The following is a 19,973-nucleotide window of genomic DNA, read 5'->3' on the forward strand; positions in this document are numbered from 1 at the left end:
TCATCGTCTCCCTGAGTGACAGCGCAGGGCACTCTGAGTTTGTCTTCAGCACCCTCAATTCCTTTCTGTGTTCTCTCCTACCTTCTGGTACTTTCTTTTCCCAAGTTCCAGACACTCCCACCAGCTTTGCCTTTAATCAAAGTCTCCATGTCCTTCTTTCTCCCATTTTATTCTCTACTGAATAATCCCTCGTAGAATATTAAAAGACATAAATCAAATCATGCAAAAGTATGAATTGTGATATCCCATAGTCCTTCCACAATATACGTGTGTTAAAATCTGTTTTCTGATGTGCATACTGAATGGCCCCCAAATCTGAAAACAGCGTCTAAATGTCCAAGATGGAAATGCCTACTAAAGTATATTAACTCAGCGAAGCCTAATATTGCTAATGAAGCAATAATTATGAAGATTGGAAAATGTACACAGGCAATAATATCTTAATAAAATATAATGTGTATAGTTCATGTAAGGCAGAAAAAACACAGATGTGTGCATAGTATAATTGCAGTTGTGTAGTTGAACAGAAGCTGTAAAGAAATGTAAGCAGTTCTATTTATATGAACAGTTTATGTGAGTAAATCTTGGTTGTTTTAATCTTTCTTTTTTAAGGAAAACAATGGCTGACAAGAGGATTTGCAGGATCATTGTATGATGGAACAGTTTCTTTTTTTTTTCCAATATATGAAATTTATTGTCAAACTGGTTTCCATACAACACCCAGTGCTTATCCCAAAAGGTGCCCTCCTCAATACCCATCACCCACCCTTCCCTCCCTCCCACCCCCTGATGGAACAGTTTCTAAAGGCAGCCGTATATGGAAATCAACCTGTCTTATTTCATAGATATACTAATTATAGGCAGTTAATGCTAGTTTCTGAAAGTATGCAAGGGCCATCTGAAACAGCCTGAGGGTCCCATACTCCAAGGCCCTAGATTAAAGAATTTGCTAAATTGGCAAGAGTATTTGACATTTTAATAGACTGCTCCAAACAACTCTGTTACTCTGGTTAACATTCTTTCAAACAAAAACAGTAATGGGATCACCTATTAATTTCATGTCTTAGATACATATTCTATTCATACACATAGAGCCAGTAAAAATTAATCCCAAATATGCTTTGGTTTTTCCTAAGTGTCCTTTTTAAATAATATTGTATGCCCTACAAATTATATGCCATATGCCCTTCCAAGGAAAAGAAAACAGCATTAAAAGGATGTTAAATCCCTGATGAGAAAAAATTGTGACTTCATATTGATTTTAATATTTGCACATAGTGCCTTCTGCGAGTTTCTGACTGCTGTGAAATTGCAAAAGGCAAAAGCTAATCTCATGTGATTATCTCATCTGCAGGGTAAAAGCGTCTTAACTGGCGGTCTGGATGCTCTGGAATTCATCGGTAAGAAAACCATGAATGTCCTTGCGGAGAGTGACCCAGGCTTTAAGCGGACCAAGACACTCATGGAGAGAACCGTTTCCTTATCTCAGGTGGGATTATATACTTTTGCCATCCTTTCTTTCAGTCAGTAAAGTAAATACCTTTTTATTTATCTTTTTTAATAGGTATTTTAAAGCATGTGATTTAAATTCAAATGACCTAAGACAGTAGAGAATGAAAATTGAGTTTCTAATGCACCTGTTCCCCAGTCACTGGGTTCCTCATGGGAAGCAAACGCTGTTAACAGCTTCTTATGGATTCTGTCAGAATTATCATATAGCTATAGATATGGGTATAGACATAGACAGAGATACAGATACATATATACTTTTGCAGACAAATGGTAGCATGCTAACCATACCCATTTGTACCTTGCTTTAATCACTTAATAATTTCTTGAAGATTATTACATTTTTGCCATTTGTCTTAGTCCACACAGGCTGCTACAACAAAATATAAGACTAGGTTTCTTATAAGCTACAAACATTGATTTCTCATAGTTCAGGAGGCTGGGAAGCCCAAGATTAAGGTGCTGGCAGATTTCAGTGTCTGGTGATGGCCCATTCCTGGTTCATAGATAGCCATCTTCTCGTCTTCTCACTGTGTCTTCACATGGTAGAAGGGGCAAGAAGCCCTGTGGGGGCTCTTTTATAAGGACACTAATGCTATTCATGAGGGCTCCACCCTCATGACCTAATCCCCTCCCAAAGGCCCTACTTCCAAATACCATCACATTGGGGATTAGGTCTCAACCTATGAATTTGGGGAGCGGGGCACCGCGGTGGCTCAGCTGGTCGTGTCCAACTTCAGCTCAGGTCATGATCTTACAGCCCTGTGAGTTTGAGCCCCATGTCAGTCTCTGCCCTGACAGCTTGGAGCCTGGAGCCTTCTTCAGATTCTGTGTCTCCCTCTCTCTCTCTCTCTCTCTGCCCCTCCCCGACAGTGTGCTTTTGCACACACGCACGCTTTCTCTCTCTCTCTCAAAAATAAATAAATAAACTTAAAAACTGAATTTTGGGGGGACACAAGCATTCGGTTGAAAGCATCATTGTATGTATTCCAGCTCTGCTACTTTCTAGCCACATGACCTTGAGCAGGTTACTTAATTCTTCTGTGCCCTGGTTTACTCGCCTGTGCACTGGGTGCAACATCAATACCTACTGATAGCTTTGACGTAAAGATTCAATGAGTTGGAAGAGTACTGGACTCTTAGCAAACACTCAGGAACGGTAGTTATTGTTGTTGTATTACTCTGTGTCAATATAATAGGTGGAAATGGCATCTCCTTGGAGTTTTAATTTATAGTCCTCTTACTATGTGCAAGGATGGGCCTCTCTTCTCACACTTCAAGTTTTAAAGTTTTCCAACCCTCCTTGGGAAATACAATATGAAGAATTGAATCTGGCTTGTACAGTCGTTATGGCATGTGACTCTTGATCTTGAGGTCATGGGTTTAAGACCCATGTTGAATGTAGAGCTTACTTAAAAAAAAAAAAAAAGAATTTAATCTGTTTTGCTTACCTATAGTAAAGAAGTTAAAAGTAGTATTTATTTTCTTTTCCAAGTATGAAATCCTAATAGTGAACTTGCTTTTTCAGATGGCACATGCCCAGTTCATGCTCCGCAGTGCGGACATGCTCCTGGTCCCTTCCTCCGTGACAGGCAGATACGCCAGGTCTGTCTCTGCCTTCCTGAAATCAGGAGCAGCTGATACAGCCCCAGATTTCATAAATTTCATAGGCAGGACAAACATACTTTCTCCTGGCTCAACACTAGGAAGCCACTAAGGAGCCATCACTGACATCATGTTAGTGGCAGTTCCTGAAAAGCTTTTGTTTTAAGCTATTTCCTCTGGTCTCTTCCAGAGTAACCTTCATGTAACCACTCTGATATTATAGCTCAGGTCAGGACTTGGCAGGATCATCTAAACCACCAGCCTACCGATCCTGCAAAAGAAAATACATTTGTACTAATCAGATAATTAATACCAGATATTGCAAAATGAAAATGAGACTAAAACACCAACCCCCAAGGATCGATGTGGCTAAGAGCAAAAAAATCTAACTTTCGCTCCTGCAGCGTGAATGTCCCTGTTCAGGGACTCTCTAGATAGCTCTTTTCTGAGTCCATATCTTGTGGATCTGCCGTCCTAAAATCTTTACTTCCAGCCTCATAGAAGGGGAAGGAATATGGGAGGGCCAGGTAGGTAGGACACTTTAGGACTTCTCCCTGGAAGTGATATACGTCACTTTACCCTCATTCCTTTGGCCACAACTTCCACAGAGTCTACTTAATTCAACTCAAGGGGCTGAGAAATATAGTTCAGCTATGTGTCTAGGATAGAAAGGGTATTTGGTGAGCATGTAGGAATATTGTTGCCACAGGACTTATATATAAAATTTATATAGATACATATGTACATACTATATATTATATATACACATGTACCTACATATAAGCCTATATATGTGTCTATATATAAGTATATATGTATAGATATAAATTCCATTCTAGTTAAGAAGGTGATAATGTGGGGGAAATGTGACCGAGTCCAGAAACTGGCTAACTATGCTTCTTTGGCTGAAATTCACATACCTCTAAAATGGAGAATTTCAGGGCGCCTGGGTGGCTCAGTCGGTTGAGCGTCCAACTTCAGCTCAGGTCATGATCTCACAGTCCATGAGTTTGAGCCCCGCATCGGGCTCTGTGCTGACAACTCAGAGCCTGAAGCCCACTTCAGAATCTGTGGGCTCTCCCTCTGCCCCTCCTCCACTCATACTCTGTCTCTCTCTCTCTCTCTCAAAATAAATAAACATTAAAATTTTTTTTTAAATCCCCAGTGGTAATTTGATGAGATTGTTTTGAAAATTTAAAATTCAGAGCTTGTACATATTAATGTTAAAGACAGATAGAGGGGAGAATTCTGTCTGCAGCCCAGTGAGTTTTTGGCTAAGCGCCTCAAGAACCCAAAAGGAGAAATGGGGTCGATTGTTTTATTGATGCACATTAAAAACCACAGTCTGTTCTTCCATGATCTTTCCCTTGTGAATTTGTGGTGGCCACTGTGTTTATGGTGCTCTCCATAGATACTAAAGAACCCTATAAACGTAATGCCCAGTAAACTTAATGAGGAATCAAATAAAAGATGCTTAGAATCACAGAAAGCAAGTGCAGGAAATTGGCAGTGACTGGGGGACTCGGTGTTCACTTTGCTCTCTTTATTTAATCAACAAAAAAAATAACTGGAGAGAAATGATCAACATGGAGAGGAACTCCATTCACAGTCCTACTTCTCCAGCATCAATAAGCTAATATTCTTCTTTATACTTAGTATCTGATGAGAAATATGTTATGATTTTATATTTTATTAATATTGTTCATCAAAGATGGTTAATAGCCACCCACATAAAATTTTTTAAAATAACGCAACTCAGATCAAAGCAGACCAGCTTATGACTGCCTTGAGGTCTGCCTGGGTGCCGAAGTTGCAGTGAACCCTATCACAATAGATTAGACTTGCCTGGTGTGCATCGATTTGCTCGTTATAGATAATTTGGATATTTTAGAAAATAAGAAAATTAATCACACAAGGAAAACACTTCAGCGGAAACCACGGTTCAGCTTCTGATGTGCTTCTTTCCAATCCTGTTCCCAGGCATAGAATTTTTGCTTTGTCTTTTCATGTATATAATGAACATGGAAAACTCAAAGTGGAATATTATGTAAAAATTGTCAGTAGGATCAATCAAAGAATCATTGTGTTAGAAATTCCCAAGTAACTAAAACCTACTCTTCACAAATACAAAGCCAGCCCTTATCGCCCCTGATTCAGGAAATGAGGCTTCCCAGCATACACCCAGGGCACAAACACTGTGTATTTCTGCAGATGTTAAGAGAAGCCAAGGAGAAAGAGAAGCAGAGGTTGGCCCAGCAGCTCACGGCCGAGAGGACCGCACACTACGGGATGCTGTTTGATGAGTATCAAGGTTTGTCACACCTGGAAGCCCTGGAAATTCTGTCCAATGAAAGTGAAAGCAAGGTATGTCAGCCCTGCTCATGTATAATACCATGTTCACTGGGGCACCTGGGTGGCTCAGTTTGTTGAACGTCTTACTCTTGATTTCAGCTCAGGTCATGATCTCAGGGTCATGAGATCGAGCCCCGTGTCAGGCTCTGTGCTGGGTGTGGAGCCTGCTTAAGATTCTATCACTTCTCCCTTTGCCCCTCCCCCTGCTCATGCTCTCTCTCTCTAAAAAAAAAAATAATAATAATAACAATAAATAAAATAAAATTCCATGTTCACTAATTTGTTTTCTTATACATGAGAGAAACTGGAAAATCTGCTGTTAAAATATCTCATGTTTAGGGCCTTGTTAGTAGTGTGCTAGGGTCACAGATATGATACAGTTTGATGACCCCTCATGCTCCATATTATTTCCTCCCTGTCCTATGCTAAGCTATTACCCCTCCCCGCTCCCAAGAAGGCCAGCAAAATAAGAGTCATCACTACCACACTTCATGGTGCCAAAGGTTGCTCAGAAACTTGCCTGTCAGGCTCCTGGCCCTGTGCTTCCTTTTGGTGATGTACCCAGACCAGCGATGCCCTACTAGGCCACATTGCCATATCCACCCAATGAAAACAAAGCAGCTGATGTTTCTTCCAGACTGCAGGGTTTTAATAGAGTTTTATGGGCTAAGTAGTGCTGTGTTCACCCATTCGTTAAAAAGCCTGGGCCACAAAAGGCAGGATTATCTTGCTGGGGGTTAAAGGTCTATTTGGGGGGCAGCTGGATGGCTCAGTTGGTTGAGCATCGGTCTTCAGCTCAGGTCATGATCTCACCATTCATGAGTTCAAACCCCATGCTGGACTCTGTGCTGACAGTTCAGAGCCCGGAGCCTGCTTCAGATTCTATGTCTCCCTCTCTCTCTAACTCTACCCTGCTCTCACTCTGTCTCTCTCTCTCAAAAATAAATAAACATTAAAAAAAAAAAAAAGTTCTATCTGGGAATGTTCCAGAATGGAAACCTGGGAATTACCTGATAGCCCTGTACATTCACATCCCCATCACTGTGATCTCAAGAAACAAAATAGAAACAGTAGAAATCAGCAGGGTTTGGGGATTTTTTTTAAAAGGATCTACATGGGGGGTGGGGGAGGGTAGTTATTGAGCAAATACTCATATGATACTTATATAGTCACTATTCTAAGTGCTTTAAAACTATTAATTCACTTAGTTATATATACAGCTCTTTTGCCTGGTGTCAGGCTGATTGTACTTTGGGGTGTTTTTCTGGCAGAGCCACAGGGTAGCACCCACTGAACGTCCTGGGAGGGGCCATAGCTCATCTCAGTGACGTTCACTGGGGACAAGCAGGCCCCTGATGGCAAGAGGAACTTGGAAGTGAGCCTTACAGTAGAGGAGTGATTCTTAACTCTCTCTCGACCATGTCCTCCATGTTTGCACTTGGAGGGGATACAGACATTCTTGATGCCCACCTAAGCCAGGAAACATGGCCTCTGCCCTATAAGAGGCAACCAAGAACCAAACAGGATGGAAATCCCCCTCCTTCCAGATGATTGAGTTATGTGTCACTTTTCTGTGTTTATTTCTTTTTTGTTGTTGTTATCCATGAGCCATCAGGAACAGTCTTGTGGTTAAACTGTTAAAGGGGGTAATTTTTTAAGAACCAAATCATGCCTCATATACAGTTACAAAATGAACGTGAATTAAAGAATTTATTTAGCCTCTTAATTAAATGAAAGAACCAAGCAGATATTATAATTGGTTCAGGGGAAAAGCCAACCCACATATTTATGTGGAGTAAAGCAATTTTGAAACCAGTGTGCAAATAGTCATAAACCACAGGAGGTGAGGCTGTTCCTCTGCTGGACAGAATCTATTCACACGTCTATAGACTAGAATTATTTTGCACTGCTCTCAGCTCGTGCAAGCCATAGAGTTGTGAAGTTGCTCCCATAGACTCAGAATCAGATAACCTGGTAACGTGTGCTCTAGAAAATGTAGTTTTCCACTGAATCACAAATCTTTCCCTATAAAAGCTGGGCTTCGAGTCAGACATTACGCCATCAAATGCCACTCAGTAGCTGTATGATTTTGGACCCATCTTACCTCAATCTCCTTATCTGTGAAATGGGATTAATAATAAAACCTACCTCATAGCAGCATTAAAGAATTAAATGAGATAATCCATGTGAAGCCAGTTGCAGCTTGCTGAATAGATAATAAGTACTCAATAAATGTTAGCTGCCTTTTTATACATGTTTATGTATATGCGTATATAAGGTTGATGACATTTTATTTTTACATGCATTCTTATATGTGTGTGTATGTGTGTTGTTTTAATTAAAAACATAACACGGATGTGTGGTCTCTTGTAGTTATCATAGTGGTAGAGAGATTCCATTCTGGAGAGTTCCATTGCAGCTTTCAGCTGTGAAAGAGTCCCAGGTCCTTAGAAAAGAGCCCCAAACGACTGACGTTGCTAGGAAGGAGGTTTGGTCCCTGGAGGGATGCATTTCCCTCTGTTTACACACTGTTCTACAAGCTCTGCTTTTGTTCCCCCAGCCTAGAGATTTTTATAGATGCATAGTAGGGAATGCAGAACTTTTTCTTGGATTAGTAATGCGTTACCGGGTGCTATAAAAAAAAATCCTAAAAATATATGGGTCAAATCAGTAGGCGTTATCCTCATTCTAGAACCGTCCAAGATGGGAGTGCCTGGTCATCAGGCAGCTTTCCTGAATTAGGGGTTCAGGAGCCACGCTCTGTCCATCTCATGGCTCCACTAGAGCCGTCCTGATGTTCACCTGCCTCAGGCAAGAATACAAATGGAGATCCTTACTGGGGTTGTCAGATTTAGCAAATAAAAATACAGGATGACAAGATAAGCTTTAACTTTTAATAAACAATGAATACTTCTTTTTAAAATGTTTTTAATGTTTATTTTTGAGAGAGAGAGAGACACACACACACACACACAGAGTATGAGCAGGGGAGGGATAGAGAGAGAGACACAGAAGCCAAAGAGGTCTCCAGGCTCTGAGCTGTCAGCACAGAGCCTGATGCAGAGCTCGAACTCACAAATGGTGAGATCATGACCTGAGCTGAAGTCAGACGCTTAACCGACTGAGCCACCCAGGCGCCCCAACAATGAATACTTTTTTAACGTAAATATGTCCTCTGCAATATTTGAGACACACACACTAAGAAAATATTCATCATTCAAATTTAACTAGACCTCCTCTACACACCAAATTCTTGGAAGTTAAAGGAGTTTTGAAACAAACTGTTAAAAAATATATATATTCTGTCATCCTACCCTAACAAATACACTTTTATAATGACTTTGAAGGCCTGGTTCCCATTCAGACTTCTCACACTCCTCACGTTTCCATACTACCCTCCTGCCTGCTCTCCTCTCTTTATTTCCAGCTATCTCTCACTTCAAGGGCTTTATATGTACATGTGAGGATACCCTAGTTCAAGTTCCATCCACGCCACTGCTAACAGCCACCTCTTAGACCTAGGGGTGCACCCTCCAGTGGATGGTCCTGCCATAAGGAGCACATCCTGAGTAGAGATCCATACAGGCTGAGGGAGGGAAACTTTAGCAACTTTAGTACCTAGAGAGTGGTTTGGAAGAAGGAGTGTGGGCTCGGGGTGGGCACATCCCTTTGGCCCTGTGGACTCCCCTGTGTCTGAGTCTAGAGCATTGGATTCTACCATCTTCTAGGCCCTCTTTGTTGTCTTTATCCCACCAGCATAAGGACAGAAAGGTGTAGAGGGTACACTCCCATTTTTTAAGAGCCTTGACCTGAAAATGATACACATCACCTCTGCTGACCTTGCTATTGGCTAAAACATAGACACATTATATGGAAATATAAGGAATTATTATCATTACTATTCTACTAGATTGACTAGGATGGCAACAGGCATGACAATGTGATATACTATAAACCTTATGAAAAAAACTAATCATTTTAATTGCTATTATACACAATGGCTCACAAGAACAGTAAGCAAGAATCTTCAAAATGGCACTCTATACTCCCTCTCAGGGAAAAGATTTACAAGGCAGACTGTCTACCCTTGTGTTCCCATCAACACTTAGCAGAATGCCAAGCATATAGTCAGCATTCTATGAATATTTATTGAGGAGCGCATGATTATTTATTATTGGATTGAAATAAAGATTCAATGCTCATCACCTTGGCATAATGGAATGAATTAGGACGAAGCAAAAGAGATACTGTAGTAGAAAGATGCTGACAATAGATTCCTTTGCTAAAAAGAATCCTTTCCAAAGGATGCCCAACGCATACAACCCCAGTGCATTCCCTCCCAGAGGATGGCTCCCCTCCAGAAGACATGAGGAAACCATAATGCCCCACATTTTCACTAAGTGTTGTGCTCAAGCACATTTATTCAATAATTACCTTTTTTATTTTACTCTTTGAAGACTGCTGTTTAAAAATATATCTGAATTGTAGGAATCTGATGTGGGCTTATCTAGGACCCTGAGACCTAATCATGAATATCTGAGCTGAAAAGAAGCTCTTAAAAGGTCAGAGCCAAAGGACGTGGGGGCAGCCATCATGCAGGGTGCGTTTGCCTCCACCTGCTGAACTCCATGACTGATGGGTTTGTGTGGATGCCTTCCTGCCACGCTTCCTTCCGGAGCTCCTTGCCATTGCATTCTGTCCTCCTGATATACATGACAACTTCTAGGAAAATGTTTTCCTGGCATCCCTGATGCCCTCTCTAACCCTCTCGCTTACCCTGATGTGTGAATCTACAACCATAATGAATACGAAAACATATTCCAGGGGGCATTGTGGCTCCTCTGCTGGTTCTGGCTCCAGAGCAAGTGTTTGACCTGCAGAATGAAAACTTTACTACTTTACAGTCTTATGTCATTTTTTGTATGGTTTTTCCATGCACTATGGCCATTTTGAAAGTTCAAATCAGTCTTCAGATTCACAGAGGATGGCTGGCCATGTGTGCAAATAATTTTTAAGTGTTTACCGCGGTCAGTTTCAAAAGAGGGGCTCTGAAGACAATGAACAGGGAAGTTGTCAGCTCAAGCATCATCCTCTGTGAAGTCTCCCTGCCCACCCTCTTGTCTCCCCAAGTGGGACTGAAGTTGCCTCCCTGGTGCCCCACTGCCCCTCCATTCACATCTGTCATGGCCGTTAGCGGTTAGCCTGGTCTTTCCTCCTCTAGACTGCAAGATCTCTGAGAAGAAAAATGTGTCTCATGTGTTTTTGTAGCCCTGGTGTATAACCCACATCAAGCAAGTAATAATGTATGTATATCTGTATATGTAAAACATTTCTTTATGTGTTTGTTTATATGTATATGTATTATATATACATATGTTAATATTCTTTTATGTTAACATACATGACATATATGTAATTTCTTGACTGTCACTGTAAGTACTTTTAAATACATTATCTTATTTAACCCTCAAAACAACCTTACAAGGGAGATGCTATTAGAACCCATTTTACAGATAAGGAAGGAAAGACATGGAAAGGTTAAATAAATTATCCCAGGTCACACAGCCCATAAGTGAGGGATTCATATTTGTTGTTTTTTTTTTTTTTAAGAGTGAGAGCAAGCAGGGAAGGGACAGAGGGAGAAAGAGAATCTTAAGCAGCCTCCATGCTCAGTGCAGAGCACAGAGCCCGATGTGGGGCTCAATCCCATGACCTTGAGATCATGACCTGAGCCGAGATCAGGAGTCAGTCGATTAACTGACTGAGCCACCCAGGCGCCCCACGGGGCTCATCTTTGAATTCAGAGTTGACAACATGTGTGTTTTTAACCACTTGGCTACAAGAGCTACCACCACAATTTACTTAGCGTCTGCCTTTTGCACCTGTGTCTCGTACTTCACGGTCACTATTTCATTTATGTCACAAAGGATCACAATGAAGTGTGGCTCTCCCTTTAAAGTTGTAAAAGCTGAGGCCCAGGGAGCTTATGTAACTCACCCAAAGTTGCAAGGTTCATAGGCAGTAAATCCAGTCTTCAACCTGGCATTGCCCCCCACTGCCCCCCCCACACACACACCACCAATCGCCTGAGTCCTGGGAGAACTGGGGACGGCCCTGTGTAAATGTGACTAATGAGAAGAAAAGATGACAGTTACGCTGACCTATTTCTGTTTTCAGGTTCAGTCATTTTTAACATCGCTTGATGGAGAGAAGCTGGAACTCTTAAAAAACGACCTAATTTCCATTAAAGACATCTTTGCAGCCAAAGAATTGGAGAATGAAGAGAATCAAGAAGAACAAGGTAAAGGAAAATAACCGGTTAAACAGCAAAACAAAGTGTTGGTATGATCCTTCAGAAATGGCTGTTAATAAACGCAGCCCTTTGAACAGGGAATGATTTAATGCAAGTGCCCCTCCTCCTCGTTTCCAGAACACTCTGTACATCTGCTCTTGTTACAGGAGCTGGTCACATTGATCTGTAGGGCGGGAACTCCTGACTGACGCATCTTCATTTCTCTGGTGGGCAGCACAGTTCCTGACAGATCACGGCGCACAGTAAACGCGAATGGTCACATGGACCAAGAACGCAGTGCCCTGAGCAGGGCCCTGATGACTGGAGTTTATGCTCTGATATCTAATTTCGTATCTGCATGCAGTGGGCAGGGCTTTTCATAGATTTCTTCTTGTATTTTTCTTTTCTTTCTTTCTTTTTTTTTTTTTTTTAAGAATTTATTTATTTTGGAGGGGCAGAGAGAGAGAGGGAGAGATGAGCGTAGAGCCCAACGTGGGGCTCAATCTCACAACCCTATCATTACTTGAGCTGAAATCAAGAGTCGGACACTTAACCAGCTGAGCCACCCAGGCACTGCCTGAGAGTAATTTCTTACTGAGGTCATCACCTAGCACTGCAACCACAGTTGTTCAGGTTATGCTAACAGGCAACCATGGCCACACAGGCTGACTTCTCCCGGGACTCTCTCAAGGTCTCATTTGAAACATTTCCGCCATTTACTGGCTGCATGGCCTTGAACAAGTTAGGTAACCTTTCTGAAACTCGTTATCTTCACCTGCTAAATGGAGACAATTATACAGATTCCCAAGGGCTGTTGTAAGGCTCAAGTTAGAGAATATATGTAAAAATATTTATTACAGAGCCTGGCACACAGAACTGCTCAAAAACATTAGCTGGTATTGTTATTTAAAGTGCTAAAACAATGCCGGGACAATAGTAAAGGTACAATCAATTGTAGCTTTTATTTATGATTGTATTTGTTATTACCCACACAGCATAGCGATCATGTGCCTTCATACCCATCAAAGAGCCGGAAGTGTTCTGTGCCCGGGTGTGTTACCTACCTTTAATCAAGGCTCAAGCATGAGAGCCAAGCGCTTCAGCCTCGTTGCTCAGGGCAAGATTATTCTAGGCATTTGCAAACCTAGTTAAATACCATCTCCCACTTTAGTCCTTCATAGAGACCTTACGTGCCTTCAGTTTAATGAGGTTTATGCTCATTGCATCAAAATAGAAGACTCAGTTATACAGAACAATAGAAAGAAGTCAATATCAAAGAGACTGTTGGAGAAGAATGTTTTTGAGATTTGTGTGTTTCTACAAAAGTCACAAAGAATGACAGCCTTGTCTTTGCTTTAATAATGAGAAACTAAGACACTAGCTGTCAAAGTTCACGCACATGGTATTATGGGCCCAAGATGAACCAATAGGGATGCCTGTTTTCCAGAGTAACAATCACCAGAAAGATCCACATTATTTCTCTTTGGTTTCATGATGCCTAAGGTAGACCTTGATCCTAATGAGGGAGTCATTGAGAATGACAAAAAGAAGATCCCAGATTTCCCCTAATGTCGGTACTGTTGCCAGTGCAACTTAAAGCAGCCCTGCATCCCCAACTAGGGTAATTTCTTAGAGAGGAACCTTGGTTCAATACTGTTAATACTGTTAATGCTACCATATATGATGTGTTTCAGTCAATACAGAGCTTTAGTAAATTGGGCTTTTTTCATATGACAAAAACAAAAAACAAAAATTGAAGTCCTGGACAGCATGCTTAAGAAATGGTAGACTTTCTCTCCTTAAGTGACAGAACCCTATTACCGCCCATAATATATCCATTTTCCCAAAGGGCATCTCCAGATTATCAAAACACTATTAATTTTAATTAATTTAATAGATAAATGTAAAACATGTAAAGAAAAACTGGGAGAAAAGAGTAGCGGGGTTGCCATTAAATCAATCCAGTTATGATGGAGCATGACAACTCCATAGAGGTGGACAGATTATCTAAAAGCTGTAAGGAGTTATCTCATCAGTGGGGGTGAGTGGACGAGCCAGGAGGAACACTCTGAGAGAAACCAGAGCATTTGCATCCATTTTTTTTTTTCTTGTAATCATTTACATTCCTAAAGGCCCCTTAACATGTAAATAATTTATTTGCAAGTCTTGGAAAATATAACAAATTGTCGTTTTCAGCTAAACTCAACATCAGGCTCCTCTGCCTTTGATAATATTAGCTAATGATTTGCAAGATTGTCTTTCCAGCAGTGTGTAATTTTATCACACTACTATAGGTCTCTAATTTGGTTTACCACTGTCGTGAAGAGGTTCTAAAAGGCCATTTTCTATTTTTACCGCTTCAGTGAAGATCTTGACCACATGCACGAACCAAGAGTTGTAGTAATAGATATTCTTTGTTGCAACAGTATTGATCATCTGTTTTTATCTACTTCTGTTTTTCTCTACTTCCATTTTTTCTCTGTGGCTTTTTTTCCCCTAAGATATCTGCTAAAAGTTATTGGTATCTTTTTCTGTTGTATAGAACAAATGCACATTTACAAGCTGGAGAGGGGTACCTGGGTGGCTCAGTCAGTTAAGCATTTGACTCTTGATCTCAGCTCAGGTCTTAATCTCAGTGTCGTGAGTTTAAGCCCCGCACTGGGCTCCATGCTAGGTGTGGAGCCTGCTTCTAAAAAAAAAAAAAAAATTGGAGCTACACAAAGTATTTGCATCCTAATTTAGCATTGATGACTCCCAAATATTTTTGATCTCCCTATGTTTTTTTTTAATGTTTATTTATTTATTTTGAGAGAGAGAGAGAGAGAGCAGGGAAGGGGCAGAGAGAGAGGGAGAAAGAGAATCCCAAGCAGGCACTGTGCTGTCTGCACAGAGCCCAATGCAGGGCTTGATCCCATGAACCATGGAATCATGACCTGAGCCAAAATCGAGGTTGGATATTCAACCGACTAAGCCACCCAAACACCCCAATCTCCCTATGTTTCTATCTTTGTAGCACGTAACAACATAGTTGATAAAATCTTAGTGTTTACAAATACTTTCACATTTGTTACATTATTTGATCTTTACAACAGTGCTGCAGCAGAGATGGACGGGTTTTTTTATCTAAATTTAGAGGAGGGTATGGAAGCCAAGAAGACCCATGACTAGCCCCAGGCCATATATTCTCTAAATGCAGGAGCTGGGGTAGAACCCATGCCTTCCACAACTAAGTCCAGGGCTCTAACTTCCCTGCATCATTGCCTCACACAGAACAAGAAGTGAGAAGAACCAGGCAGTTTGACAATGAGCCCTTGCTGATGCTGCACAGATGTGTGCCTGCCCCTCTTACTTTGCCTACGTAGGGAGGGTGAGACCAAGACCCCTGCCCAGCAGAGAGAATCTCAGCTTTGTCTCTGTCTCCCTAGCCCTTCATCTCTCCTTTCTTGCAAGTAGCTAATGAGAAGGCATTAGGTTGAAGACTAGGTTCAGGTAATCACCTCCTCCAGGAAGCCTTCTTAATACCCCTCTCAGGGCAAGATTTGGTGCTGTAAAAGCCTTCTCAATCAGTGCGCTTACCTCTTCGGGTTAGAACGATGCTTGTGTCAGCTTCATCCTGAACAAAGACAGCCATCTCTCTCTCTCTCTCTCTCTCTCTCTCTCTCTCTCTCTCTCTCTCTCTCCCGCCAAGGTACACACCTCCCTGCCCCTGCTGCAGCCACCCTGGCCTCCTTGCTGTCCCTGTGCAAGCCGGGCACACTCCTTCTTGGACTTTGTGTTGGTGGTGTCTCTGCCTGGAGATCTCTTCCCGTGCCCCATCTGGTGTTGCTCACCATCTCCTCCTCTGTCATTACTCAAATGGCACCTTCTCAGCTGCCCTCTCACTTCCCGACTGCCAGCCACCCCCATTCCTCTTCCTTGGTTTATACTTCATAAAACTTTCCACCTGACACATATGTTTTACCTCTCTATTTTGTTCATGAATCTGTCTCTCCCCTGAGAATATATGAACTCGGGTGATGATAAACTGATCAAGCCAAATGTTTTAAACAAAGACATACAAGTTACTCCGGCTGTCTTCACGAGCTGCTAATTAGCCATTTTGTCTATAAAACAGCAAAGGGCACATGCACACAAGTATTAGATACAGTTTTTCTCACATGGCTTAGTTCTCCCTGAAGGTAATGCCTTTCCCCACTGACACAAACCAGAGGATTTTCTACTCAGAGGGTTTTGAGATCATGTAATCAGGCCAGATTAATGATGTTTTTATTCTCCCCCAAACTGGTGGTAAACCCATTGTAGAATCAATTCTTTAGCACTTAGAAAATTTAAATATGGTTTCAATTCATACATATAAATGAGAAAAAGAAGTAAGATTATAACTTGTAAAAAATCGTTTTTATTGGGGCACCTGGGTGGCTCAGTGGGTTAAGCATCTGACTTCAGCTCAGGTCATGACCTTGTGGTTCATAAGCTTGAGCCCCGTGTCGGGCTCTATGCTGGCAGCTCAGAGCCTGGAGCCTGCTTCGGATTCTGTGTTTCCCTCTCTCTCTGCCCCACCCCTGCTCACAATCTGTCTCTGTCTCTCTCAAAAATAAACATTAAAAAAATTTTTTTTAATCTTTTTTATTGGCCCTCAATGACATTAATTTATTTTTATTTGATGGTATATTATACATAACATGATATATGTGATCCATATATTATTCTATATGGTATAGTTTACCACCAAACTGTTTTTTTAATAATACTCAGTTTAGTACCTATTATGTTCCTGGCCACTGTGTTGGATGCTCTGGATTCAGGAATGAGTAAAAACATATACCATGTCTGTCCTTAGGTAGCTCCCATTCTGGAGGGAAGATATACCATTAAGAAGTAGTATAGGACCAACAGGTGTCCTCTGAAACCTTGGGAAATTTCCCGAGAGATACAGTGTAGTTACATCAAGTAGTGTATGACCCACGAGATTAGTTCTGCTTGTTCAGCACTATGACTCTGCGGACAGAAAAGGGTGCCCTGGGTATTATTAGAGTTGCAGTGCTAAGCATAACAATACTCCAGGTCATAAATACAGTGTTGTCCCAGGTCTCTTCCACCATTCGTTTGTTCATTCAGTCATTCTTTCAACAAATAGCTACCGATCACCTATAGCTGTCAACAAGACAGATAGGTCCCTTCCTGCCCTCACGCTGCCTTCAGGTCAGCCTGGGGGCACCCCAGCTACAGCTTTGAGCAACGAGGCTGGGGCAGCCCTCACATGGTGGCAGCCGGCTGCCCGAGCATCGTGGTGCTTGGGAGCGGGCAGCTCATAAGCTGCCCTCTGGCAGCGGGGGAGCAGGCTGCTGCAGCCCTCACTTTCACTTTGACTGCGGGCTGTAAGGTTCAGGGAGCTGCCACATTCTGAAGGAGGAAAAATAAATCACGTTTCTTACTTCTGTCATTTTCTATTTCCAGCCTTAGAAGAAAAGGGAGAAGAATTTGCTAGCATGCTTACAGAGCTTCTCTTTGAATTACATGTTGCAGCCACGCCTGACAAACTCAATAAGGTCAGCACTGTCTAAGTCTCAGTTTTTATTGTTGTTGTTGTTTTTAAAGTTATCGGTTGTAAATTCAAGAGATCCACCTGAAATGGAAAAACCCCAAACCCCAAATGGCACATGGTGATGGGGGGAGGAGAGTATGAGGTCACTAATTAAGATTCCAGGAGGCAACATAATGAAATGCGATGGGAGAGAACATGCTAGACTGTGTCAGGAGACCTGCCTTTTAGTTGCAACTTCACCAGTAATGACCCTGTGACCTTGGACAAGTCACTTCTCCTCAAAATAGAATTGTTTATCAGAGCAGTGGGTATCTTCAGCATAGGGGAGGGAAAAGGGGTACAGAATCACCAAGGGGTTTTTCAAACTCTGTCTCCCCTCCCACGCTGCAGTGATGTGCCAGAATCATGCAGACAGAATCCCCTCAGCCGGGTCAGCCACACGCCCCCTCCCGCACAGAATGCTGGTGCCACGTGGAGTCTAAGAACCATCCAGCTTTTTCAGTCTGGGTTCTTCTAATTGTACCACAGCATGTTTTGCAACTTAGTGTAAGGACTTGCCGTGGAGTTTGTTAATGAAGACACTGCGTATTAAGTACTTAAAACTGTGTTATTTTTCCCATTCTCTTTTTTTCCCTTCTCTTTAGCAAGCAGTAGTTGATGTAGGCCCTCACTTAATCAAGGTGGGTGAGGAAAGGGCAGGATGAGGCAGTGAGGGGGAGACATGAGTAATTTCTTTATCTCAGATAGAGGTCACCGATTCTGGCAGGTCAGTGACTTGAACACAGTGGGAAATTGCCTCATTTATCTCTGTGCAGCACCTGCCACTGCTGTGTGTGTGTGTGTGTGTGTGTGTGTGTGTGTGTGGTGTCTCCAAGGTCCCACTGGCTTGTGGACATAGTCAGCTAAGCTTTAAGATGAGAAGTAAGTTTAACATAAGCTCAGATACAACTTTCACTTAAGCAAACAGCTTTAAACCGTAATGTAAAAACTCGGTGAGTCTGCCCTTTCTAAATTCAGGGAATGACAGATGGGGAAGGGGGGTTGTTCTGCTTGTTCAATTTAGCCATAATTTTTTGGGCTTACAGGTTTCTCAGACTGCACTCATGTGAGATTAAACTAGTCATGGAGCAGCTCCAGGTCTTTCCAACAGCTCCTCTCCTCCCCCCTTGAGGTCTAATGTCTCCATGACGAGGGAAGAGAGAACAGATCCATCCTTCACCTTCACTGCATGATACATTACTAGGTTCATGAAACATTAAGGGTTTCATGAGCCCTATCAAATGAGGAAATTTGCTTTAGCAATGACCCTGGCTAAGTCTCTAACCTACATATAAAAAAGTACTGTTATTCTTTTATAGTTGGTCATGAAAAGTGAAAAATATACTATCGGTCTTTCAAGGTGACTGTCCTTTGTATTCTTACCCGTGTATCCTTTCACAGTGTGTTTTAAAAAGGTCCTGCAGTGTTCTCGCCATACTTTCTATTCTGCCCCCTTTTCTTACTTTATATTCACCAGAAAGCACCAACAAGGTGCTTTTAAGGGGACTAAGGAATTGCCTCATCACTTTTTGAATGTACAGAGAATCACCCTTGAAGGTTTAGGGCAACTTTACTGTAGTCTGGGGATTGGAATTTCTTCATCTCCCAATTTGCATAATAAACGAATTGCTTTGGTTGGGGGGCCTTTGCAGGCCATGAAGAAGGCTCATGACTGGGTGGGAAAAGATCAAGCTACCATATCAGTAGATATGGCAGAAGAGGCAGAGGAGAGCACCAAAAAGGAAGAAAAGGAAGAGAAACCAGAAAATCCCGAAGAAGACAAAAAGGAAGAGAGAAGAACTAAGACAGTTGAGGTAAATTTATTTGAGATTACCTAAAGAGCAGTAATATTACCTTTATTTCACTAGTAGCCGAATTTCAAGTGAGGAGAAAGCACTTCGTTTTCATTTGTACCCTGTTTCACATTATAGAAATGTGAGTATTAATGGGATAAACACTAAAATTTCTCGATGCCAAGACAATTCGTGACTTAGCATAGATATTGTAGTTTTTCTCCAGAGATTTACAATGATAATTTATTTTTTTTTTAATTTTTTTTTAAATTTTTTTTTTTTTCAACGTTTTTTATTTATTTTTGGGACAGAGAGAGACAGAGCATGAACGGGGGAGGGGCAGAGAGAGAGGGAGACACAGAATCGGAAACAGGCTCCAGGCTCCGAGCCATCAGCCCAGAGCCTGACGCGGGGCTCGAACTCACGGACCGCGAGATCGTGACCTGGCTGAAGTCGACGCTTAACCGACTGCGCCACCCAGGCGCCCCTACAATGATAATTTAAAGGAAAGAAGATCTTTAAGAACATAGTTGATTTATCATTAGGATAAAACTCCATCTTATATGCAAATTTGTAACTATAAAAGGTCTTTATGCCCCATAAACTAATGAGGTAATTGAAGCTTTTTCCAGAAAAAAACTTCATGGCCATGGTTTCTATTCTATAGTTTAATAAATTTATGTGAGCATAATTTATAACCTGTGTTCAAAAATGAGTTTGCAATAACTTCACTTTTACATTGAATTTTCATTTTAGAGGAAGTAGATTTTAAATTCGATCACTATAAAGAAAAATGTCCAGTGAGGTTGACTTATTCAGCCATTCTTCCACAAGCATT

At 41.6% G+C, this 19,973-nt stretch overlaps 1 protein-coding gene across 6 annotated transcripts in view; it reads left to right on the forward strand.

Moving 5' to 3' along the window:
- The window catches only part of FAM114A1 (family with sequence similarity 114 member A1), a 117,029-nt gene that overhangs the window by 77,225 nt on the left and 19,831 nt on the right, over positions 1-19,973 (forward strand). For all 6 annotated transcript variants that reach the window (XM_060655246.3, XM_060655243.3, XM_060655247.3 and 3 more), the window contains 5 exons: positions 1,355-1,489; positions 5,326-5,478; positions 11,644-11,767; positions 17,216-17,307; positions 18,995-19,156. In XM_060655246.3, the coding sequence (XP_060511229.1) occupies positions 1,355-1,489; positions 5,326-5,478; positions 11,644-11,767; positions 17,216-17,307; positions 18,995-19,156 (666 nt within the window). The remainder of the gene's footprint in view (positions 1-1,354; positions 1,490-5,325; positions 5,479-11,643; positions 11,768-17,215; positions 17,308-18,994; positions 19,157-19,973) is intronic.

This window comes from Panthera onca, chromosome B1 (assembly GCF_046562875.1).
Source record: "Panthera onca isolate mPanOnc1 chromosome B1, mPanOnc1 haplotype 2, whole genome shotgun sequence".
In the NCBI taxonomy this organism is placed as follows: Eukaryota; Metazoa; Chordata; class Mammalia; order Carnivora; family Felidae; genus Panthera; species Panthera onca.